General features: G+C 39.6%; 1 protein-coding gene across 1 annotated transcript in view; it reads left to right on the top strand.

Annotated features, from left to right (window-relative positions):
* LOC142467315 (protocadherin-11 X-linked-like) overlaps positions 1 to 27,236 on the top strand; it is a 1,193,920-nt gene that overhangs the window by 856,709 nt on the left and 309,975 nt on the right. Inside the window, exon 5 of the mRNA XM_075572837.1 lies at positions 13,939 to 14,137. Coding sequence (XP_075428952.1) covers positions 13,939 to 14,137 — 199 coding nt within the window. The remainder of the gene's footprint in view (positions 1 to 13,938; positions 14,138 to 27,236) is intronic.

Genomic DNA, 27,236 nt, shown 5'->3' with positions numbered 1-27,236 from the left:
AATATATTTGTATATAGTTATCATATCCCCTCTTAGACGCCTCTTTTCTAATGTAAATAAATCTAATTTAGCTAGCCTCTCCTCATAAGTTAGAATGTCCATCCCCTTTATTAATTTGGTGGCTCTTCTCTGCACTCTCTCTAGTTCCATAATGTCGTTTCTTAGGATTGGTGTCCAATATTGTAGTCCATATTCAAGGTGTGGTCTTACTAATGCTTTGTAATTATGCATAATTATAATTATGCATAATTATAATTATGTATTTGCATAATTATGTTTACTTCCCTTCCATCCGTTGCCCTTTTGATGCAAGATAAGATCTTGTTTGCCTTTGCAGCTACTGCATGACATTGGGCACTATTGCTAAGCCTGCTGTCTACAAGCACTCCTAAATCCTTCTCCATTAAGGATTCACCCAATATATCTCCATTTAATTTGTAAGTCGCCTTTTTATTCTTGTATCCCAAATGCATAACCTTACATTTATCTGTATTAAACCTCATCTGCCATTTACCTGCCCACATTTCCAGTGTCTCCAATTCCTTCTGAAGAGAAATTACATCCTGCTCTGATTCTATTATCTTACAGAATTTAGTATCATCAGCAAAGATGGAGACTTTGCTCTCGATCCCAATCTCAAGGTCATTAATAAACAAGTTAAAAAACAGGGGTCCCAGTACCGATCCCTGAGGTACTCCACTCAAGACTTTAGCCCAACCTGGAAAAGTTCCATTTATGACAACCCTCAGTTGCCTGTCCTTTAACCACTTTTCAATCCAGGTGCATATATTATTACTGAGTCCAACTTTCTTTATTTTGTACACCAACCTCTTGTGTGAAACCGTATCAAAAGCCTTTGCAAAATCTAAGTAGACCACATCAACTGCATTACCCTGGTCTAAATTCCTACTTACCTCCTCAAAGAAACAAATAAGGTTAGTTTGACAAGATCTATCCTTCATAAATCCATGCTGACTATTACTAATAATTTTGTTTTCATTAGGTATTCTGAATATTATCCCGTATTAAACCTTCAAGTAGTTTCCCTACTATTGAAGTCAGGCTTACAGGTCTGTAATTTCCCGGTTGTGATCTAGCTCCCTTCTTAAATATAGGCACCACATCTGCTTTACGCCAATCTTGTGGTACTAAGCCTGTGGAAATTGAGTCCTTGAATATTAAATATAATGGTTTTGTTATTACTGAGCTTAACTCCTTGAGAACTCTTGGATATATGCCATCAGGGCCAGGTGCCTTATTTACTTACATTTTTTCAAGTCGCTTATGAACTTCTTCCTCATTTAACCAATTGTTCATTAATTTGGAGGTTGTGGCTTCCCCCTGCGGCTCTACTATTGAACTTGATTCTTCCCTGGTAAACACAGAGGCAAAGAATTTGTTTAATACCTCAGCTTTTTCCTTATCTCCAATAATCTGCCTACCCATCTCAGACTGAAAGGGTCCTATATTTTCTTTTCTCATTTTTTTGTTATTAAGGTACTTAAAGAAATTTTTAGGGTTGACCTTACTTTCTATTGCAATCCTTTTTTCATTATCCATTTTTGCTAATTTGATTGTCCTTTTGCAATTTTTGTTACATTCATTATAATTCTGATACGATGTCTCTGTCCCTTCTGACTTAAAGAATCTAATCGCCTTCCTCTTCTTGTCCATTTCCTCCCCTACCTGTTTATTTAGCCACATTGGTTTTGACTTATTTCTTTTATACTTATTACCCAAGGGTATACAATGATAAGTGTGCTTTTCTAACAATGTTTTAAAGACTGCCCATTTATCTTTTACATTTTAAAAACATCATCCCATTTTATTACTACTATATTAGACCTCAGTTTATTAAAATCTGCCTTTCCAAAGTTGAAGGTCTTTGTTGAACCCAAGTAATCTGTTTTTTGATAATTTATTTCAAATGATACCATGTTATGATCACTGTTACCCAAATGTTCCAGGACTTGAATATTTGTTATTACTTCTACATTGTTTGATATGACCAAATCCAGAACTGCCCCCCTCCTGGTTGGTTCCTCAATAATTTGGGTCATATAATTGTCTTTAAGCACCCCCATAAACCTGTTCCCTTTTTTTTTTGTAACGCTAATCTCATTGCCCCAGTCTATGTCTGGATAATTAAAATCCCCCATTATGCAAACATGACCCAGTTTTGATGCCTTCTCCATTTGCAAAAGTATTTTAGCTTCCTCAATCTCACAGATATTTGGTGGTTTATAGCATATTCCCACAAACATTTTCTTTATTCTTTTACCTCCACTGCTAATTTCTATCCACAAAGTCTCTACATTTTCATCATTCCCTTCATAGACATCATCCCTTATATTAGGTTTTAGATCCGGTTTAACATATAAACATACTCCACCTCCCCTTCTATTTGTTCGATCCTTCCAAAAAGAGAATAACCCTCTAAATTAACTGTCCAGTCATGAGTTTCATTCCACCATGTTTCAGTAATGCCTATGATATCATACTGCTCCCTTGCAGCTATTAATTCAAGCTCCCCCATTTTATCTGTCAGGCTTCTTGCATTTGCAAGCATGCATTTAACTTTTTTTTCAGCCTGTACTATTATCTTATCTGCTCCTTCCTTATTGCTCCCACTTGGTTTAGTCTTTAGAAGTTTTCTAGTATTATCTGTATTTACTATGGGTGTCTCACTGCTTGTCAAACTTGCACTTGCCCCCATTCTACCTCCATACCACCTTGTAACCTCATCTATTCCATTTAGTTCATTATCTGTTTCATTCCCCTCCCCCCTCCATCCTAGTTTAAAATCTCCTCCAACCTTTTTAGCATTCTTCCCCCATAGCACAGAAGATCCCTCTTCATTGAGGTGCAATCCGTCCCTAGAATATAGATGGCACCTCTCAGAAAAGGAGTCCCAGTGCTCTAAAAACCCCAACCCCTCCTTCCTGCACCACTTTCTTAGCCATGCATTAACCTCCCTGATCTCCGACTGTCTCCCTGCGGTAGCGCATGGCACTGGTAGTATTTCAGAAAATACTACATAATACTACATAATCTATAACTGGTCTGTATAAAATGTATATGCCTACCTACAGTACGAGATTATATTTTTATATATATATATATATATATATATATATATATATATATATATATATATATGAGATATTACCAGATGGAGGTCCAGCAACAAAGAGACAGCACACCAGGGGTATATTCAAAGTAGTATGTATTGTAGAAACATACAGGCACCTCAGCCAAGGTTCGGTCTGTGACAATATCTTGCACTCATGGATGAATTTGCAGATTTCACTGGGATCTTTACCACACTCTCAGATACAGCAGGATATAGTGATGCCGAAATAGCCAGCATAAGATATACAGAGACTTTTGAATCTGTGTTAGGACCTGATAATGCATTGGATGTGTATAATGATTTGGTCAAGCTTAAAAAAAGAGAAATAGATTATTTTTTACACGGTGTTACCCTGTCTCACTATCATAATGAAAAGATGTTACCTAGAGGCTTTAGGATTAAAAATCAACCCACTATAGGACGCAGCGATGTGGACTTTTGTAAGAAGTGGATAGCCATACTTAACAAGTGCTCTTTTGACTTGACAATACTAGTAATAGAGCAATTAAGCAAGGAAATAGTGAAGATTAAGGGTGACATTGATGTAATCATGGATCAACATAAGAATACATTGGAGTCAGATACCAATACAAACTGGCTTGATAAAATGCAGACCACTCTTGATGCATATCGTGCTGACCTAATTAAATACAAGAAAGAAAAGTTACGATTGGTTAAAGCAGATTATAAGGAGCGGCGGGTATATCGTTGGATTTTGGGTCTTACTGATAACACTACATGCAGGGGTGGTTCCAAAAGGAATGCAGGGCGAGCCTATCGTGAGGGCAAGAAAAAAAGCAGGATATGTAACCAGTGATACTGATTTATCTGATGCTACAGAGGGCACTTCTGGAGATTTTTTTTAGGACAAAAAACAGGCGATGTTGCAAAACCTCAGCTACAAAGAAAAAACATGGAACGACCAGGAGGGGAGGATACAAATCGAAGACATCTAGAACGCGAAGGGAGGAGAGGCAGAGGAAGCAAAGGACAACCGGAGAGATGGTAATATTTAACCTCTCAACACACAATCTTACACCAGCAGAAATAAGTGTGTTACAAAAAGGTCTATCTTTCGTCCCGACGTTCAGACAAAACCCCTTTGACTGGGAGGTTGACATGTTTAAACTCCATAGACATCTTAATTTGAAAGATGTTTTCTATAAAAAGGAACCCAGTCCAAATCCACCTGCTTCAATTTGTCCCCTTAAGACAAAAAGTGCTTTTGATCCACAATCGAGCAATTTTAACATCTCTACCTTTATGAATATCTTAGAAAATGAGACTCGAAGCACCATTAAGCATCAACAAACTATTTTTTTCAATCTAACTAGAGACGAACGGGATGCATTAAAAACTCTTAAAGAGAACAAGGAGATCATTATCCGGGCTGCAGATAAAGGTGGTGGCATAGTAATCATGCAATACACTAACTATAAGCAGGAGATTGAACAACAATTAGCCAAAATGGATCAGTACAAGAGATTACAAAGGGACCACACTGCTTCATATAAAGAAGAGATTGATGCTGTTATATTATTGGGTCTAAATAACAATTGGATATCTGAAGAGACTGCTAAATTCCTGACACAGACCCACCCCTGCACACCTGTTATCTATACATTACCAAAAATACATAAGTCTGTCATGTTGCCTCCAGGACGACCTATCATATCAGCTATAGGATCACTTTGCCATCCTTTATCACAATACGTGGACTTTTTTCTCCAGCCATTAGTGGTAAAGATGGAGACTTACATCAGGGACACGACTGACTTTATTGTAAAGATGAGCAATTTAACATTTGATCCCACCAATTGTATACTGGTTACAATGGACGTATCCAGTCTGTACACTAGTATACCACATAGTGATGGATTGGTGGCAATTAAGAGTAAACTGACGAGTTATGAAGACTACATTGGGCCCCCCAAGGAGTTTCTCCTATTACTTGTTGAGATTATCTTACATAAAAACTTCTTCAAATTTGAACGCAATTATTTCCTGCAGCTCATGGGAACCGCTATGGGTTCAAACATGGCGCCTTCATATGCGAACCTATATATGGATATGTATGAACAGACACACATGTTACATGATGCGCCTCACACACAATGTATTAAGAAGTATGTTCGGTACATAGATGACGTATTCATAATTTGGGGGGCACAGAAGAACAACTTCTGGAATATTTCAACTACTTGAACACCATACCCTCAACAATCAGGTTTACCATGAGCTTCAGTCAACAAGAGATTACGTTCCTGGATACGGTCATATACAAAAATTATGGTAAATTGTCTACACGGGTTCATCTCAAACCTACGGATAAGAATACGCTGCTAGACGCCTCTAGCCACCATCCAGTTCCCCTTAAAAGGGGTTTACCCTATTCTCAACTTCTACGGGTAAAGAGGATTGTAAGCGACCCAGAACTGGTTGATGGGGCTTTGTTACAGATGGCCAAAAGATTCCATGAAAGAGGATATAGCTATACAGACATAGAGGAAGCATTGACAAGAGTGAAGCAGGTAGACAGAAGTACCCTGTGACAACAAAAACTAAGAGTTTGGAGTCATCACGCTTTAATATAGTTACCTCTTACACGACTGCATCCAGTTCCATTAGAAACAGTGTGAAAAAACACTATCATATATTGGAGAACGACAAGAAGATTGGGAAATTTTTTGTCTAGCCCCCGCTTTTTTGCTATAAACGAGGTCCAAATTTGGGCGATATACTGACAGATGCTGACCCGATTAAGAAATATGCACCAGTAAGAACCTGGCTGGCACAAAAACCTGGAGTATACCGTTGCCACGGCTGTATTAACTGTCAGTTTCTCCAACAGGGTGCCACATTCTCTCATCCACATAGCGGCAAGGCGATCAAAATTCAACACCATTTAACCTGCGAGTCAAGATACATTGTTTATTTAATCAGATGCCCATGTGGACTATGTTACATAGGTAAAACAACACGCATGTTCAAGGAGCGGATGGCATTACACCGCTCGACAATAAGAAAAGCGCTGCAAAATGCGGACGAGAATGAGGATCTAAAACATTTACCTGTTGCCAGACATTTTAAAACACACCGGCATACTCTGTCTACTATGAGATGTATGCCAATTTTTCAAGTTCAACCGCCAGCACGTGGAGGAGATAGAGGCAAACTTCTTCTACAACAAGAGGCCAGGTTCATTTTTGATCTGAAAACGATGGCACCCTATGGACTAAATGAGGAACGGAAATGTAATTGTTTTTTATAGATTGACTTTTTGGTGATCCCATTTTTGGATCCAATTTATCTATGTTTTTTCTTCTCTCTTTGCACACCCTTTTTATTCACATTGGGCTTTTTTTTCTTATTTGGTTATTTATGCAGACAACTGTCAAGCATTCCATACACATATGTCAAATGATGTAGCAATACTTGGATACATCAGTACAATATTTTAATATTTTTTACTTATTAAAATTATGTGTTTTATAATGTTCTTTTAAATTAGACTATTGTATTCACAAGGGCCCTAATTGCTCATGTAGGTTACCATCAGCACTTCCAGGCATTGTAGCATATATAACCGTTTGAGTGATTGCCTTATTTAGGTCTAAGGCATACACTGTGATAAGGTAGGAGAAGCAGGGAAGCATGTTCTGATTTTCACATGCGTATTAGCATTAAGGAAGCTAAGAGAGGTGGTGCCTTGAGGTTAGTATGAGAGTACTGGGTGTACCAAGATGGCGATTTTGTTTGAGACTTGCACATGTGCAGTAGCTCAGTAAGGATCATAGAAGATACTCAGAGAGGTTTCTGTTGCCACACAATGACGTCATCAGGTGCCGTCGGCAGTCTGATCAGTGGAACAGAAGGAGAAATGGAAATTGCAATCACTCCAGGTAAATGTCATGCTTGACAGCTGCTACATTGTGTCATATGTTTTTTTATTAGGTTTTGATTGGTTTATTGGGTGTTTGATTGCACTGGGTGGGGGTATAAATAGGAGTCACGGTCATTGTACAATTGCACAGCCCTGAGGAAGGTCTCTCTCTGCAGACCGAAATGTTGGCTGAGGTGCCTGTATGTTTCTACAATACATACTACTTTGAATATACCCCTGGTGTGCTGTCTCTTTGTTGCTGGACCTCCATCTGGTAATATCTCATCTATTTGATTTTTTATGGGACTAGCATCTGGATACCTTGTGACATGTGAGTGCTGGTTGTTGCAATTATCTATCTATATATATATATATATATATATATATATATATACACATACAGCTCAACCCCGTTATAACGCGATCCGTTACAATGCGGATCTGCTTATAGCGCGATGCGAGCATGGCTCCCAATTATCATATTTATGAATACTTTACAACACGATTCTTGGTATCTTATATACTTTATTGTACAATGCATACAATTGTACATTATTGCCAACGCGATCCGCTTATAACGCGATATTATTTGGACCCCAAGCACAGCGTTATAAGGGGGCTGAGCTATATATATATATATATATATATATATATATATATATATATTATATATATTATATATATATTAGAAATAATATTGCACAAAAAATATATACCAAGAAAATGGGACAAGATCATCTCTAAAGAGATGGTGATCCGCCCGGTACGGGTGTGACCCATTTACTGTATGGGAGAAATTTATTAAAGGTCTTAGATCTCCAAGGAAAGTAAAATAGTCATTTGCTCTGTAAATCCTAGTAACATACAAGGCAAAAGTCCTGATAATGGGCCAGTGTCTCCTAGAACCCAAATATGCCCATCCACACGTATTATAGGAACTAGTTCAGTTTAAGACCTTCATTTAACCCTAATATTTCATTCAATTTGACCATGTCTACTCTGCTCTCTACCAGTATATATCCATCCTTCCTTAGTCTACCTCCATAACATACTTGATTTGAATGGTAAATAGCATTCTTCATGCACTCTCAAACATAATACCCTTAATCATTTGAATACTGTTTGTAAATAGTCTCTGCGTAACTAGTCTTGTTCTATTCTTGTTCTGTTCTTGTTTTGGAAATTATGTCCCGAAAGGGAATGTGAAGGAGGTGCACTGCGTTCCAAAAAACGGAAAACGGAGCATGGGTCGCTAAAAAAAACTTTACTTTATTGAATCCACTGCAATATACTAACAGACCGGAATCTTGAAAGGAACCTAGAGTATAAATCAAAACACACATTTTGTAGAACTAAAATCAAAACACGGGCTCAGGTGCACACCTCTAGTCCTGGGGTGGCCAACTCCAGTCCTCAAAAGCTACCAACAGGTCTTTGACTGAGCCACTGATTGAGCCTCCAGTGTTGAAGCTGGGACATCCTGAAAACCTAACCTGTTGGTTGGCTCTTGAGGAGTGAAGTTGTCCACCCCTGATATATTCTAAGTATAGATTCACTCTCCTGTGATCCAGGTGTTATAAATATTGAATGAGCAGAAGGCCACATTTTTTCTACTCTTTTTATAGTGTTATTGGTTTCCACCCATGTAGGTCAGACGGAAAGCAATCCTTCACTGTTCAAAAAGTAAAAATTATCATGTTTCCTGAAACACAGTGAGAGACAAGCTCAGAGTAAGTTTAGCCTGCATAGATTAGTAGACATGGCGGAGGAGAAACACAGGGTAACACAATTTGATGCACAAAATAAAACTGCAGATATATTGTTAAGTGTTATGTTATTTAGCATTATATCTGAATACTGGAAAAGGCTTAAAAGGATAAAAGCGGCTCAGTGAGCAAAGATAATTACTTTGTAAACAATGACACTGAGTTTGAATCAAGGGAACCTGGTTCAATTCCCGGTGTCGGCTCCTTGTGACCTTTGCAAGTCATTTTATCGCCATGGGCCTCAGGCATCAGAAACATAGATTGTAAGCTCTATGGGCAGGAACTGTGTCTGTAAGAATTACTATTTCTGCTATACTATATTTGTAACATGCTTTTGTCACATTGGGCAAATAGGGGCATATGAAATAAAGTTATTATTAATGTATTCAATAAGAACTTTCTAGCATGCACTAATCACTTTTTGTGCAAACTAGACTTTGCTCACTCAGTCTGACTTTGCTCTGGAAGCTGCCCTCTCTTATGGCGGCCTTTCTTTCTCCCACACTCTGCGTCCTGATGGCAAGGGTGGAGGCGTGGTTCTCATGCTCTCCTCTATCTGCCGCTGCTGTAGCCTTCCTATTCATCCCTCTCTTGCTTTTCCCTCCTTTGAGGCTCACACTGTCCAGCTTTTCTCTCCTCTCCCTGTCCATGTGGCGGTCATCTATCGCCCACCTACCTCTACTTATCCCCCCTTCTGCCTTTCTCTCTCACTTTGAATCCTGTCTCTCTTTCTTTCTCTCTTCAGATTCCCCTGCTCTTCTCCTTGGAGACTTCAACTGCCATATTGATGACCTCTCTCACCCATGGCTTCCCGCTTTATCTCTCTAACCTCTTCTTTTGGCCTTCAACAGTGGACTGCAGCCAGCACCCACAAGGATAGCCACTACCTTGACCCGGTTTTCACTAAAAACTTCTCTCTCCGATTTCTCCATTTCCCCTTTTCCTCTCTCTGACCATCACCTCATCTCATTTTCTCTCTCTCACTTCTCCCCTTCTCCACCTCCATCTACCTCTCGGTTCTGCAGAGACCTGAGCTCTATTAACCTACCAGCTTTTGATTCCACTTTATGCTCCTCCCTCTTCTCTCTCAGTTCTGCTCCAGACCTTGACATCCTGGTCAGGAACTACAACTCTGACCTATCCTCCTCTCTTTATCTACATACCCAGTTTTCTCTCTGCCATTCCCGTCTTTTGAACCCCAGACCCTGGCTACATTCCCACATGTGCATGCTGCGTTCCTGCACTCGTTCCTCTGGAGGAAATCTCACACTCTCACAGACTTCCTTCACTTCAAATTTAAGCTATCCTGTTTCAAATCTGCCCTCTCTCAGGCTAAACAAACCTACTTTTCTTCACTAATCAACATGCACAAGTCTAATCCACGCTGACTCTTCTCTGTCTTTGACTCCCTACTCAGACCACCCTCTGCTGCCTGTTCTTCCTCAAGCTCACCGCACGACTTTGCAGAGTATTTTAAGAAAAGGTGGAATCCATACGTCAGGCCATCCCCTCTGTATCCTGCTCCCTTCCTACACCTCTAACTCTCCTCCTGCCTTCCTTGACTCTTTATCCAGTGTCACAGAGGAGGATGTGTCATTGCCGATCTCCTATTCTCCCTCTACCATCTGCCCTATTGACCCCACTCCCTTCCATCTCCTAAAACCTCTTGGTCCTACTATAATCCCTACGCCCACACACATTTTTAAGTTTTTTTTTTTAACATTCCATCCACCTTGAAACATGCAACAGTTATAACATTACTGAATAACAGCAAGCTTGACCCTACCTGTCTTTCTAACTATCGACCTGTCTCCCTCCTGCCTTTTGCCTCTAAACTCCTTGAACGTCTTGTATTCTCTCGCTTGCTCCATTTTCTAAACACCTATTCTCTCCTAGACCTTATACAATCTGGCTTCTGCACTGCTCACTCCAGTGAAACATTCCTCAGTAAAATAACTAATGACCTCCATGCTGCCAAAGACAGAGGTCATTATACTCTGCTCATATTACTCAACCTCTGCAGCATTTGATATTGTGGACCACACTCTTCTCCTTCACATTCTCCATACTCATGGCATTCATAACAAAGTTCTATCCTGGATCGCATCTTACCTCTCCCATCGTACTTTCAGTGTCTCTTTTGCAAACACCTCCTCCTCTATCGATCGCTCTGTTGGGGTACCCAAGGGCTCTGTCCTGGGATCCCGTCTCTTTTCTCTTTACACACACTCTCTAGGTGACCTACTGCACCGACACACTTTATTCGAGCAAATACCCAGTATGTACCTGGCAGATACCTGGAATGCGCCGCTCCTCACCTCTGACAAGCCCCGTTGCGTTTGCCTTCCCAGCCTGGGTTCATGCCTGGCTGACGGGCGGCTGATCTGTTAAATGATAATGATTAGGATTTAATAGGCTGCAATGCTTCGCGTGTCTAAAAGATGGCATAAATTCATGAATTGTAATGCAGTATATATATATATATATACTGTGCAGTATTGCAGCCAGCGGGAATAAAATGCTTCAATCCCTGCCTGGAAAATACCTCAGTGCACTCGGGCAGAAAACAGTCACAAACCTCAATACACCCGGGTATACCCGAATTCGTGGGAATAGCCGAGCTCGAATAAAGTGTGTCACCAGTGTAATCTCTTGGGTTCAAATATCACCTCTATGCTGATAACACACAAATGTACTTTTCAACCCCTGACCTTACACCTGCTGTACAGACTAAAGTTTCTGAATGTCTGTAAGAGGACATGTGCAGAGGTACGCAATGGAGACTGTTTTAAGGTGAAATTACAATAAGGCTTTATTGCGCCTGTCCCTTTAAACACAGCAAACGTGAAAATCCACAAATAAAATCTGCTCCACTTTGGAGTATATTTACACTTGCAGTCCAGCCCTCTTAACTGCATGGTTAGCCCAGCAATTCACCAGCCCAAAATCATAGAGACATCATTATATATAGAGATATAGATAACAGACTTATATGAAAAGTCTTATATGTCTCTTGTAGTTGTAGGGGGGAGGCTTCTCTGTTCTCCTGATGTCCACACTCTTGTGTGATAAGGTAATGTCAGGATCCAGGTTTAGAATCGTGTCCCCTTTGTCCAAGAATATGTCTCTTGGTGTCTTGATCTCAGCAGAGCCTTTCTGCTCAAGACTTCTTTCCTCTTGTCAGCACCCTTGTGTATTGAGGAAAAATCCCCTTCCTGTTTCTGGGAACAGGCTTTTTCACAGAGCTATGATTAGGCAGGCGGAGTGGTTGATTGCAGGTATGCAATTAACCAGCACACTGCTGGATTGGAGGCAAGCCTGTTAACAGGGATAAGACCCTGTTACAATGTCCCTCTGCTATATCATCCTGGATGGCCCTCCGCCGACTTAAACTTAACATGGCAAAAACAGAGCTCCTCATACTTCCTCCCAAACCTGGCCCGATTACTATCATTCACCTAGTAGCCCAAGCACGCTGCCTAGAGGTCATACTCTATTTCTCTCTCACATTTTCTTCTCACATTCAAAAGGTAGCAAAAAACTGTAATTTTTTTCCTCCGCAATATTACAATGATACGCCCTTTCCTCTGTTGCTCGACTGCAAAAACTCTGACACACACCCTCATTCTCTCCCGTCTCAACTACTGTAACCTCATGCTGTCTGGCCTTCCTGCCTCCCCTACAATCTATCCTAAATGCTGATGCCAGAATCACTCTACTCTTTCCGAAATCTATCGCAGCATCTTCCCTGCTGAAATTACTTTCCTTGTTTCCTATCAAATCCTGCATCTCACACTCAATTTTCCTTCTCACTTTTAAAGCGTTACACTCTTCTGCTCCTCCTTATATCTCAGCACTAATTTCTCGCTATGCTCCATCCTGACTCTTGCGTTCTGCACAAGGATATTTTTGTTCTACCCCTTTTGTATCTAAAGCCCTCTCCCACCATAAACCCTTCTCACTGACTGCCCCACACCTTTGGAATGCCCTTCCCCTCAATTCCCGACTTGCACCCTCTCTATCCACATTTAAGACCCACCTTAAAACACACCTGCCTAAGGAAGCATACGAGTAGCTCCATGGCTGATAATTAATACCTCATACATTAACCTTGGCTCCTTGCAGACGCACTTAGAACACCCTCCTACTAATGTCTCTGTACATTCTTCCTAGCAACAAATTAGATTGTAAACTCTTCGGAGCAGGGACTCCTTTTCCTAAAAGTTACTTTAATGTCTGAAGCACTTCTCTCTTTATATATTATTTATATGATTGCCACTTATATTACTGTTGTGAAGCGCTATGTACATTAATAGCCGTATATAAATAAACACATAATACATACATACATACTTACATATATATATATACATACATACATACATACATACATACTTACATACATACTTCTTTAAACCAGGCTGTGCTGAAAAGATGTGTAATACGGCAGGCATACGTTTATAGGGGGTCTATGTTAAAATGGATATGAAGTAAAAAATTACTCTGTGCTCATTTGCATTTCATTACCCAGAATCCCTGGCTGCAGTTTAGACTTATATGCTAACAGATAATGGTGAAAATCAGGGTTGTAGACCTGTCTGAGACGTGTCAATGTGCACATAAGTGATATTTTTTTAATAGCCTAAAATATATAATATCATTAAGAAACAAAAAGGTTTTTTTTACTGTTTGGCTAAGTGAATTAATAATGGATCCATGTTATGATAAGGTATATAAATATAGCATTTGACCCCATGTTTGAAATGTAGGAGCAGCCTGTGATGGACAAAAAAACATCATGCTACTGTATCTGCTTCTAGATACAGTATAAGTTCAGCTTGAAATGACCAAAATATCTAAGTTGATTTGTTCAAGCCATTTAAATGTCTGTAAAGACAGACTATCTCCCTTTTGTGAAAAGTCTCTTTCATTTTGTCTCACGCATTGCAGCTGATAATAGGGAAACTTCTGCTGTCAGGTGAAGCTGCCTCGATCGGTGAACTGCCTGCTCATAACAGCCTGAAATTGTGCACAACTGAAGATAATGTTAATGTGTCCTCACCAGATAGCTGAAATAATACATTTCCTAAATTGGCTGCATTAAGCAATTACTGAGATCATCGCTGAAACCATGTAATTTTCTTCTTTCCTTGCAGTCTCAGCGCCGGGTCACATTTCACCTCCCAGACGGTTCCCAGGAAAGTTGCAACGACAGTGGATTAGGCGATCATGAACCCAACAGTAGCACAAGTACGTCACAGCCTCTACCCCTTGGCTTCCCTCAAGAAGAGTATTATGAGCAGACTTCAGCAAACAGTAGGACAGAGGGAGACGGGAACTCAGATCCAGAATCTAGTAAGTTATTTCCTCGGACACACACAGCTCTTGTTTAATCCGGATTTATGACTCATCGATATGGTTGACCTGTCTCCAAATGCAATCGTAGTTACTGTACCAATAGAATGACCAGTTATATTTGTTAGTATTAATGATCCTACCTCTAACTTTATATCTCCGAGATCAGAAATATGTTATTACTTTGGGATCTGCTGTTGGGAAACTAATTGCAAAAGAATATTGAGCAACACTGAGTGTGAATGCAACAAAATCCCTGAAAACAAATGATTGCCCGAGCTGCCATACCCAAGTAGCTATTACAAGTAATGCCTTTAAGATACCCATAGAACAGGGGTGCTAACTGAAGTCCTCAAGGGTCACCAATAGGCCAGGTATTAAGGATATCCCTGCTTCAGTGCAATTGCCTCAATCAGTGGCTCAGTCATTCTGATTGTCACAGATTGAGCCACCTGTGCTGAAGCAGGGATATCCTTAAACCTGACCTGTTGGTGGCTCTTGAGGACTGGAGTTGGCCGCCCCTGCAATAGAAGCAACTTTGTATTGGAAACGCTTTGGTGTCTGTGCCATGGGAGACCAGGACTATTCTACGGGATTCAAGCACCAGACAGGACACCAAAGTCAAATAAAAGTGTTTTTATTCTGGCGAGAGCTAGCAGACCCAACACATATCATAATAGAGCTATACTCACTGACTCTGGCTGATACAAGGGGAATCTTAAACAGTTTAGGTGCCCGGCGCCACCGAAATGCCTTTCCTGGTGCAGCTTCCACTTTGGTACAGGCTTAAAGTCCGTAGGTATCGCTGGCTGGAATTCCCTGAGCAGCAACTTTACATTTCCCGTTGTAACGGACCACACAGACTCGCTTTCGGGTCACTCCAGCACAACCTCAGAGAACCGCACTTAGTCAATCTATACGACAGGGTCAGCAACTATCACGGTACTGACATTTGCTACACTTCTTATAGCTGTCCTGTCCCCATAGACAAACCTGAAGATGGACCAATCACCAGGATGAGGGCTTGTCTGTGTTGGCCAATCTGGGCAGGGAGTGTGATGGAGAGGCTTAGGCAAGAAAGGCAGAAATTAGAAACCAGCCAATAGGAACAGTGCCTACCTCCTCCTGTTTCCAAGTCTGACTTGCTATCTCTTGATGAGATAAGCGCTTCTCTGGCTGGGCAGACAATAGTCCCGTTAATCAGACCAATGGCTCCAAGACAAGAGGAATGCTCATCCTCACCCTCCATTGTCCCCAACCTCCTCCTGGGACCCTCTGCGCCATGTATTGCTAGTCTAGAAGGCCCAGGGAGCCCGGAACACAAAGTTTAAACATTCATTACAATAGTTTCACTGATAATAAAGTTACAGGCAGTTTACATTGACATAGTTGGCCAGATAAGCCACGATAGGATGAATATACAGGGCCACCCTGTGACCTAGGGTTGCCAGGTATCCAGTATTGAACCAGACTGTACTGTATTTGGACACACTGTTCATTAAAACATTAGAGGTAATACTGGATATGTCTGTGTCCAGAATTACCTCTCTGGACATAGTGATATGACCAGCCTGGAGGGCCGCGGGATTTCCCTGAGCAGCGAGAGAGCAGTGCTGATGCTAGGTGGCTGGGAAGCTCCTCTATCCTGATTGGCTGTATTACACAGCAGCAGCCAATCAGGAGGTGGTGTCAGGAGTCTGGAGGTGGGGCCAAGAAGAGGAGGAAACAGCATGGAGAGAGGAGGTACATGCATGCCTCAAGCACGCCACACCTTTCACCATTGTATCCAGTATTTTTGGAAAAGCCATCTGGCAACCCTATGTATATTCATCCAACTTATAGGGCAATGGCTAAGCTTTACTTTTATTAAAAGAACCTCATTGCGCCTATATTAACAATCTGCACACTAACATATTATTTATTGATTGAATGATAGCACTGAGGATGGGCAGGCCAGCTGGTCTGGTGGAGGATATCTGGGGTGCTCCCTTGGTGGTATAATGATAGTGGTGGAATTAGCAACAAATAGCAAATGATAAATGTATATAGAACATCATATATAGATACAGTAATAGACACTGAAAAGATACAATACTAGCCAGTAATGCTCTGCAGCTCAACCCAAAGGAAGATCCTCCCAAGATCCTCCTGGAGTTGTAGGAGTAGAGTGCGGGAAGTGCAAAACATAAAAGATATGGAAAACGCAACATAAAAACCTGTCAGATACTATTGACAAACATGTATATAGAAGGCAAGCTGGACATGAAAATGGATCAATAAAGATGGATAGTGATCTATGCAAAAAATTGCAACAGAGTGGGGGGGGGGGTAAGTGAGTACTGTGTGAATTACTCGGATGTAATGTAAGATTAGTGTTTATTTTCCACATCTTTAAGGTTTTGCTCTCCCCGAACTCTACTCCTACAGGCCCAGCCGGTCCACAGGTTCAAAATTCCACCTTTAGGAACTTCGCAGTTAATTCAGAAGTTGAAGTCAAACTTCAGAAGGAACTTTCAAATCCAAGCAAAAGTTGAACCAATACACAAAAGGCTCTTTTTTTTTTCAAAGTCAGCCAAAGCTTTCTTTTTTTTTTTTTTTTTTTTTTTTTTAAGTGTAGAGTCCAAAAATGTAAAAAAAAAAATGATTTTCTTTTTTTCTTCCCCCTATTTCTTTTTTTTTTTTTAACAAACATTTATTGGAGCCAAAACTAAAACACCAGCGAAAATGCTCACTCTTGGAAAGCATTGTGCCGTTAATAATCACTACAGTATGTTTAGGGAGATAGGGTGCATACAATTTGCTAAGGCTGCAGTATACTTTGCTAATTCACTTTTATTTCTCCTCCTCTTCACCCAACAAATCCCCTCTAACCAATGAGGAAATCACATTTCATAACAATTTTATTGCGGGTAGCAATAAGTGATAGGAGAGTGGTCATATTAAAAAGATGAAACCTTTAACATCTATCAAAGTTCATGCATGTATACACGTACTGCATGCGTTATTTTCTGTAAAAGGCATAGATTATTTTGTTTTTGTTTCTATTCTTTACCAGAAACATCAAGACAATAGAATTAATGCGTATGTTGGCTAAAATTGTGATATACATTATAAATGATGACACCAAATGCATATATTAGCGGTTCACAGTTGGTATTGATTAAAGCTGTACAATCAGTCACACGCTGCTGTAAACATAATTCTTTAAGAACATTTCTTGGCTCTGAGGCCTCAGCTGATAAATCAACCTAAACAAGTCCACAAGGAATAACAAATATTTACAGCAATGATGAGAACAATATTCTGTCATTAATGCATTTTAGTGTCACTTAACAATATATTCTACCATGTGTATTTATAGGAAATATCATAACTTTAAATAAAGAGCAGTAATATATGACAAACTGCATATACAGTAATGTTACTACTCATCAGCTTAAAAAAACAACAACTGTTCTTTGAACTCCAATTATAAGCTTGTGATAGTTATAACTCTGGGGTGGCCAACAAGGGCTATCCTTAGTCCTCAAGGGCTATCAACAGGTCAGTTTTTCAGGATATCCCTGCTTCACACAGGTAGCTCAATCAGTTCTAGCTTCCACACAGGTGAGTAAATCTGTGGCTCAGTCATTGACTGAGACTTTGATTGAGCCACCTGTGCTGAAGCAGGGATATCCTGAAAACCTGACCTGTTGGCAGCCCTCGATGACTGGAGTTGACTAACCCTGTTTGTAGATGTAATATAGTAACACCCCATGGAACATATAAGATTGTCCGTTGTAACTGTCCTCAGCCAATGTGTATAAATCTCTTGGTGAAGGATCACATGAGTAATGAATAACATGGTACAGTATATTCCATTTTTACTGACAAAATAATAGAAGGTGGCAGCACCCCAAACAATATTAAAACAAACATTATTAGTCATATATCTATATACAGGCAACATTTCGACCCTCACACTTGGGATGTGCCTCCTGTAATTTGCTGTTGGTTCACAAAACACTTTGTAAACATGGATTTGCTTTGGGAAAATTCTACACATTACTAAGTCCTGCTCTCTTGCCTGGGACATTGAGAGGCGTTACTACTAATTGGTGATAACATGCCATAAAACAGCTTCCTATGGTGGAAGACACCTACTGGTCCATACGCTTAAATAGGCCACAAGGTCTCTTGGGGAACTGACAGATCTCTTGTGGAGTTGTACTCCTTATTGAATATCAGAAAAAGAACTGCGCTTAACCTACAACATGGAAACCACAGTGACAATAAAACACAATGAAAATCACATCAAATATGCTGGAAAGGGGACACTTAAATAAAACAATAAACCAAATGGGTTGTGGACAACCAGTGTATGACAATGTCACACAGTCCAGGATCCAAAGTGTTAAATCCAAAAACAGCAGAACCAATGTTAATTTGGAAATCAATCCTAAAGTACAAAAAAGTTCCTGTATAGGGTGATCTCGTGCAGCCGCTAAGGGGAAACAGCCACCTGTTCTCCAAACAACTACAGCACATCGAAAAGAAGGTTAACAGAGAAACAGGCATACATGTATTGCATTTAATAAAGGAATATAAACTAGATCAATGACACTAAAGAAAACAGCAAAAAAAGAAAATCACAAAATAATGCAAAAACAGTTAAACAAATGCTCCTCTGTAGGAATATGCTTAAGGTAAGCAACAAGATCCAATGGGCGTAGGTCCTCACAGGCTGGGAAGCGCTGGTGAGTAGGACTGGGGATAATGTTCAAATGCTTCTGAAACAGAAGCTATTCGCTTGGAACAGCCCCCGGTGCTGCTAAGCCTTACACCGGGGCAGGCTCCCTCTTTTGAGGGCAGGGGAGTGATAGTTTGGAGACACAGAGGGTTCTCCATTACACCGCAGATTAAATCTTTGTAAAGAGAAGCTAAAATTGTCTAGTAAATATGGCACATTGTATAAACCTCTCAAAGATGCACACACAAAAAAAAACAAGCACATCTTACCTCTCTGTATAGTAGGCAAGGGATATATTGCAAACATATTTATTCTTTTGAAAATAACGTATATCAAATGTTGATAGGATACGGGAAAATGAGTGGCTCGGTGAGTAAAGACACTGCTCTGTAAACAATGACTGAGTTTGAATCAGGAACCTAATTCAATTCCCAGTGTCAGCTCCTTGTGATCTTGGGCGAGTCACTTTCTCCCAGTTTCTCAAGCACAAAAATCATAGTGTAAGCTCATCTGGGCAGGGACTGTGCCTGTAACAATCCTATATGCTGCGTACCCTGTGCTATACTGTAATTGTGATGCACTTTGCGTCCCACTGGGAGAAAAGTGCCATGTGAAATAAAGTTGTTATTATTATTAAAGTGCACATAATATTCTCAGCTATTTTCCTCTCCAACAAGAATCATCTTAACAATCTCAATGGGCACCACACCTGCCAGATTTACAATAGCGGCCTAATTCAGTGAACATAGACAAACAAGTATTTCATTACTTCACAGAGACCTGGCCGTGTGGGTCAGAGTACGCTGGCTGAACACGCTGGCTGAGCACCCTGGCTGAGCATTAAGGGAAAACTGGAACCATGAAATAGATCAAAGATTTCACAGAGACAATTGAAGTTAGTTTGTATAGTTATGATTTTCAACATCAATATGGTAAATTACCAAAATATAGACAAGTACATGATGTCTCAAAAGAAAGTATCTGACATTTCAAAGCTTTGAAATCTACTTGGAATGACCAAGCATGCCTCCAGATTGATCTGAGTGAAAATTAAAGCTTGTAAGTTGTTCCTTATGTAAATGATAATTTGTCAACATTGAAAAGATGAGAAGAATCCTGAATTGAAGTCATCATTATGAAATTGTATAGACATACAGTGGGGCATTTCAAATCTATGCTCAACAACTCTTCACTGTGGCATAAACCTATTGCCAAATAGTAATTGGTTTTGCATTTGTGATGCAGCTCTGAAGGGGCTTTTATCAAATCCCAGAACAAAATATGCAAGAAAAGAGCAAAGAAACAGAAATGCAAACACTGCGCTAAATACTAAAACCAGTGAATAGTGCTAATGTTTTTATAACACCGATAATGATCACCAGAGACCAGTCCACCTGTTAAGGAGCAGAATCCCTATTGGGGAAGGCAGCCTACGAAGGTTATGGTTCTTCTCCCAAAAACTAAAAGACAAAAAGTACTTAGCAATGAAGTCCTCCTTGGCGCCAAACAAATCCTCTGGAAATACGATGATTAGGACTATCCTTGATTGTAGTTGTCCTTAAATGCTCAAAGCAATTAGCTGCTATTAATGCTTCTCAGATGCATAACCATCTAGATATAAGGTTTAATACGTTTAATTTTACATTTATTAAGCCAATTACACATATGCCTCTGCCCTTGATGTTATTTTAGGCATTTGAGCATTTCTCCCTCTGGCATAACAACCCTAATAAACTAGCCAGTTTAGCCTACATCAACCACCATCTGATCTCAACACCCATTCTGATTTTTTAATTTAATTTTGACACTTTTAATTCAGATTACTGCACGAGTGTTACACTGCGTCAATGTATATTTTTACTCTTGCCATCTTATTGTAAATATTAATAACAATAATAACAATAACGTATATCAAATGTTGATAGGATAAGGGAAAATGAGTGGCTCAGTGAGTAAAGACACTGCTCTGTAAACAATGACTGAGTTTGAATCAGGAACCTAATTCAATTCCCAGTGTCAGCTCCTTTGATCTTGGGCGAGTCACTTTCTCCCAGTTTCTCAAGCACAAAAATCATAGTGTAAGCTCATCTGGGCAGGGACTGTGCCTGTAACAATCCTATATGCTGCGTACCCTGTGCTATACTGTAATTGTGATGCACTTTGCGTCCCACTGGGAGAAAAGTGCCATGTGAAATAAAGTTGTTATTATTATTAAAGTGCACATAATATTCTCAGCTATTTTCCTCTCCAACAAGAATCATCTTAACAATCTCAATGGGCACCACACCTGCCAGATTTACAATAGCGGCCTAATTCAGTGAACATAGACAAACAAGTATTTTATTACTTCACAGAGACCTGGCCGTGTGGGTCAGAGTACGCTGGCTGAACACGCTGGCTGAGCACCCTGGCTGAGCATTAAGGGAAAACTGGAACCATGAAATAGATCAAAGATTTCACAGAGACAATTGAAGTTAGCTTGTATAGTTATGATTTTCAACATCAATATGGTAAATTACCAAAATATAGACAAGTACATGATGTCTCAAAAGAAAGTATCTGACATTTCAAAGCTTTGAAATCTACTTGGAATGACCAAGCATGCCTCCAGATAGATCTGAGTGAAAATTAAAGCTTGTAAGTTGTTCCTTATGTAAATGATAATTTGTCAACATTGAAAAGATGAGAAGAATCCTGAATTGAAGTCATCATTATGAAATTGTATAGACATACAGTGGGGCATTTCAAATCTATGCTCAACAACTCTTCACTGTGGCATAAACCTATTGCCAAATAGTCATTGGTTTTGCATTTGTGATGCAGCTCTGAAGGGGCTTTTATCAAATCCCAGATCAAAATATGCAAGAAAAGAGCAAAGAAACAGAAATGCAAACACTGCGCTAAATACTAAAACCAGTGAATAGTGCTAATGTTTTTATAACACCGATAATGATCACCAGAGACCAGTCCACCTGTTAAGGAGCAGAATCCCTATTGGGGAAGGCAGCCTACGAAGGTTATGGTTCTTCTCCCAAAAACTAAAAGACAAAAAGTACTTAGCAATGAAGTCCTCCTTGGCGCCAAACAAATCCTCTGGAAATACGATGATTAGGACTATCCTTGATTGTAGTTGTCCTTAAATGCTCAAAGCAATTAGCTGCTATTAATGCTTCTCAGATGCATAACCATCTAGATATAAGGTTTAATACGTTTAATTTTACATTTATTAAGCCAATTACACATATGCCTCTGCCCTTGATGTTATTTTAGGCATTTGAGCATTTCTCCCTCTGGCATAACAACCCTAATAAACTAGCCAGTTTAGCCTACATCAACCACCATCTGATCTCAACACCCATTCTGATTTTTTAATTTAATTTTGACACTTTTAATTCAGATTACTGCACGAGTGTTACACTGCGTCAATGTATATTTTTACTCTTGCCATCTTATTGTAAATATTAATAACAATAATAACAATAACGTATATCAAATGTTGATAGGATAAGGGAAAATGAGTGGCTCAGTGAGTAAAGACACTGCTCTGTAAACAATGACTGAGTTTGAATCAGGAACCTAATTCAATTCCCAGTGTCAGCTCCTTTGATCTTGGGCGAGTCACTTTCTCCCAGTTTCTCAAGCACAAAAATCATAGTGTAAGCTCATCTGGGCAGGGACTGTGCCTGTAACAATCCTATATGCTGCGTACCCTGTGCTATACTGTAATTGTGATGCACTTTGCGTCCCACTGGGAGAAAAGTGCCATGTGAAATAAAGTTGTTATTATTATTAAAGTGCACATAATATTCTCAGCTATTTTCCTCTCCAACAAGAATCATCTTAACAATCTCAATGGGCACCACACCTGCCAGATTTACAATAGCGGCCTAATTCAGTGAACATAGACAAACAAGTATTTTATTACTTCACAGAGACCTGGCCGTGTGGGTCAGAGTACGCTGGCTGAACATGCTGGCTGAGCACCCTGGCTGAGCATTAAGGGAAAACTGGAACCATGAAATAGATCAAAGATTTCACAGAGACAATTGAAGTTAGCTTGTATAGTTATGATTTTCAACATCAATATGGTAAATTACCAAAATATAGACAAGTACATGATGTCTCAAAAGAAAGTATCTGACATTTCAAAGCTTTGAAATCTACTTGGAATGACCAAGCATGCCTCCAGATTGATCTGAGTGAAAATTAAAGCTTGTAAGTTGTTCCTTATGTAAATGATAATTTGTCAACATTGAAAAGATGAGAAGAATCCTGAATTGAAGTCATCATTATGAAATTGTATAGACATACAGTGGGAAATTTCAAATCTATGCTCAACAACTCTTCACTGTGGCATAAACCTATTGCCAAATAGTCATTGGTTTTGCATTTGTGATGCAGCTCTGAAGGGGCTTTTATCAAATCCCAGATCAAAATATGCAAGAAAAGAGCAAAGAAACAGAAATGCAAACACTGCGCTAAATACTAAAACCAGTGAATAGTGCTAATGTTTTTATAACACCGATAATGATCACCAGAGACCAGTCCACCTGTTAAGGAGCAGAATCCCTATTGGGGAAGGCAGCCTACGAAGGTTATGGTTCTTCTCCCAAAAACTAAAAGACAAAAAGTACTTAGCAATGAAGTCCTCCTTGGCGCCAAACAAACCTCTGGAAATACGATGATTAGGACTATCCTTGATTGTAGTTGTCCTTAAATGCTCAAAGCAATTAGCTGCTATTAATGCTTCTCAGATGCATAACCATCTAGATATAAGGTTTAATACGTTTAATTTTACATTTATTAAGCCAATTACACATATGCCTCTGCCCTTGATGTTATTTTAGGCATTTGAGCATTTCTCCCTCTGGCATAACAACCCTAATAAACTAGCCAGTTTAGCCTACATCAACCACCATCTGATCTCAACACCCATTCTGATTTTTTAATTTAATTTTGACACTTTTAATTCAGATTACTGCACGAGTGTTACGCTGCGTCAATGTATATTTTTACTCTTGCCATCTTATTGTAAATATTAATAAAAAATGTTACGTTATACAGTAATTTACCTAGGAGTGCACCTTTAACAATTGCTTTTGGGGGATTTATGATATCTATCACCAACCCTCCTTCCAGTCTGTGCATTTAGCTGTTATGCGTAGGTAGCATCCATACACCTTGTATGTTACTTAGGCAATCATATTAATCATACTTCACTCTGTTGAGCCATGTTACATCTTTTTTTCTGGATTTTCAGAGTAACAAATAATTAAGCAGTACACGTATAATTAAATACACTGCATTGTAGTATAATTTGTCTCCGTAATATGGGTTTTTACCAACAAGTCATTCAGGTGCGTAAATCGTATTTGAACTGACAAACTGGGGCTTGCATAAACACACTGCTTAATTTATATAATGTAAGGTCTTTTAGTAAATTCATGCATTATCATTACTTATAGTTTTAATCATTGACCCCTATCAGAGAAAATAATCCTGCCATCAGACTATTTTAAAATGTTGGTGCCCTTAACGACTAATATATTACTCGAACTCTCTGCAGCATTTGACACCGTGGACCACCTCTTCTCCTTCACATTCTCCATGTACGTTGTATTCATAACAAAGCTCTAGCCTGGATCTCCTCTTACTTCTCCCATCGTACTTTCAGTGTCTCTTCTGCTAGCACCGCCTCCTCCTCTATCGATCTCTCTGTGGGGGTACCCCAGGGCCTTGTCCTGGGACCTCTTCTCTTTTCTCTGTACACACTTTCTCCCTAGGTGACCTAATCCCATCTCTTGAGTTTAAATATCACCTTTATGCTGACGACACACAAATTTACTTTTCAACCTCTGACCTTACACCTGCTGTACAGACCAAAGTTTCTCAATGTCTTTCTGCGATATCATCCTGGATGGCCCTCCGCCGACTTAAAATTAACATGTCAAAAACAGAGGACCTCTATTTCCTCCCAAACCTGGCCCTACAACCTCCTTCCACATTACTGTTGGAAGTACTATCATTCACCCATAGCCCAAGCACACTGCCTAGGCGTCACACTCGACTCCTCCCTCACATTCAAAACGTATCTAAAATCTGTCACTTTCCTCCGCAATATTACCAAGATATGCCCTAAACTCTGTTGCTCGACAGGTAAAACTCTGACTCAGTCCCTCATTCTCTCCCGTCTCGATTACTGTAGCCTCCTGCTGTCTGACCTTCCTGCCTCTCACCTGTCTCCCCTACAATCTATTCTAAACGCTGCTGCCAGAATCACTCTACTCTTTCATAAATCTGTCTCAGCGTCTCCCCTGCTGAAATCACTCTCCTTGCTTCATATCATATCCCACATCTCACACTCAATTCTCCTCCTCACTTTTAAAGCTTTACACTCTTCTTCCCCTCCTTACATCTCAACCCTAATTTCTCGCTATGCACCATCCCGACTCTTGCGTTCTGCTCAAGGATGTCTTCTCTCTACCCCCTTTGTATTTAAAGTCCTCTCCCACCTTAAACCTTTCTCACTTACTGCCCCACACCTATAGAATGCCTTCCTCCTCAATACCCAACTACCACCCTCTCTATCCACCTTTAAGACCCACCTTAAGACACACTTGCTTAAAGAAGCATATGAGTAGTCCCGTGGCTAATACTATACACACGATACAAAAGCTTAGCCCCCTGCAGACGCACTTACCAGAATGCCCTCCTACTGTCTCTGTACGTTCTTCCTACCTACCAATTAGATTGTAAGCTCTTCAGAGTAGGGACTCCTCTTCCGAAAAGTTACTTTTATGACTGAAGCACTTATTCCCATGACGTGTTATTTGTACTATTTGTTATTTATATGATTGTCACGTGTATTACTACTGTGAAGCGCTACAGTATGTATATAAATAGCGCTATATAAATAAAGACACATACATATAGTATCAAATTCTATTTTCGATATGAAAGTTGTGATAGGTAGTTTGAAGATGAGAGAAGGAATGACTGAAATACATTTCTGATTGATTAATCCATCTGCTTCTCGTTTGTCTTCCCCGCTATTTTTACTTCATTGGGCCATTTTAGTTCACTAATAATTAATACAGTGAGTTCTGAAATCATTACTCTTTCTCAAGCAGTACAGTTTGATTGATCTTATACCTTTAATCTAATTAGCCTACATGGACGTGAGAGAATATTGCGGCTGAGTGCCGTACTGTACTGCTTTGAGAAATGCCAACCTTCTTGATGCCCTACTGTGACTGTTATCATGTATCACGTATATAAGAAAGATCAGTATGATCATTAGCTGGATATTTGATTAAAAAGGTTGGAAAATCGGTGAACATCATAGCCAAGGGAGGTTGAACACTTTCAATTAAATACAGGTAGCCCTTTTTGCATGATTAATTATGTAACTTTATATATGGCTTGATTGGACAGCTACCGGGACATTAGGAGGTCAAGGTAGCTGTATCCAATAATAGTTTAGCAGTTCTAACTCTACTATCAGAGAATGAGCAAAATGTCACTAGGATGAACTATAAGGTGTGTAAGAAATGCTAGTTAGGTTCTTGGAAGATACATTGAATAATAACCTGCAAGATCATTTTACAATTTCCGTAGGTGTGGCTTATTATAGCTATTAAATCATTTTTATGAATGCCACTTAGAAACAATGACACATTTTAGATTAATTAACATATGGGAAAACAGAATAAGCTTCTGAAATAAGTTATTTTTCATAGCAGCAAAGGAGTCTACATTGCAAGAATGTTAAAATGATTACTGAACGCAATAATGCTAGTGGGACACGTACAAGTCAAGGGTTTTCTTTGTATTGTGGGATCCTTTCACATGTGTAAAAATTTAAATAAGTCTGCTATCCAGCTGTTAACAGTACACAACACACCTCACAGACAAATACAACATTCAGACTATTACAGCTCAACCCCTTTATAACGCTGTGCTTGGGGTCCAAAGAATCACATTGCGCTATAAGCAGATCGCGTTAGAAATAATGTACAATTGTATGCGTTGTACAATAAAGTATTTAAGATACAAAAATCGTGTTGTAAAGTATTCCTAAATACGAAAATTGGGAGCCACGCTTGCACCGCGTTATAAGCGGATTCGCGTTGTAACGGGGTTGAGCTGTACATTTAAAAATGTTATTGTATTCATGTTATAGGTATACTGTATGTATTCAAACATGTTTCAGAGGACTTCTTCTCATTAATATTTCAAAAGAAAAAAGAAGCATGGGCTATAGTATCACATTGACATTAGGGATAAATGAATAGATAAACGTGTCACTGGGGTTTTTGTTTGTATTCCTGTGGATCAAAATACTGTAAATACAAATATAGAATTAGTACC

Source organism: Ascaphus truei, chromosome 16 (genome assembly GCF_040206685.1).
Source record: "Ascaphus truei isolate aAscTru1 chromosome 16, aAscTru1.hap1, whole genome shotgun sequence".
NCBI lineage: Eukaryota > Metazoa > Chordata > Amphibia > Anura > Ascaphidae > Ascaphus > Ascaphus truei.
This window is presented reverse-complemented; position numbering and strand designations above follow the sequence as displayed.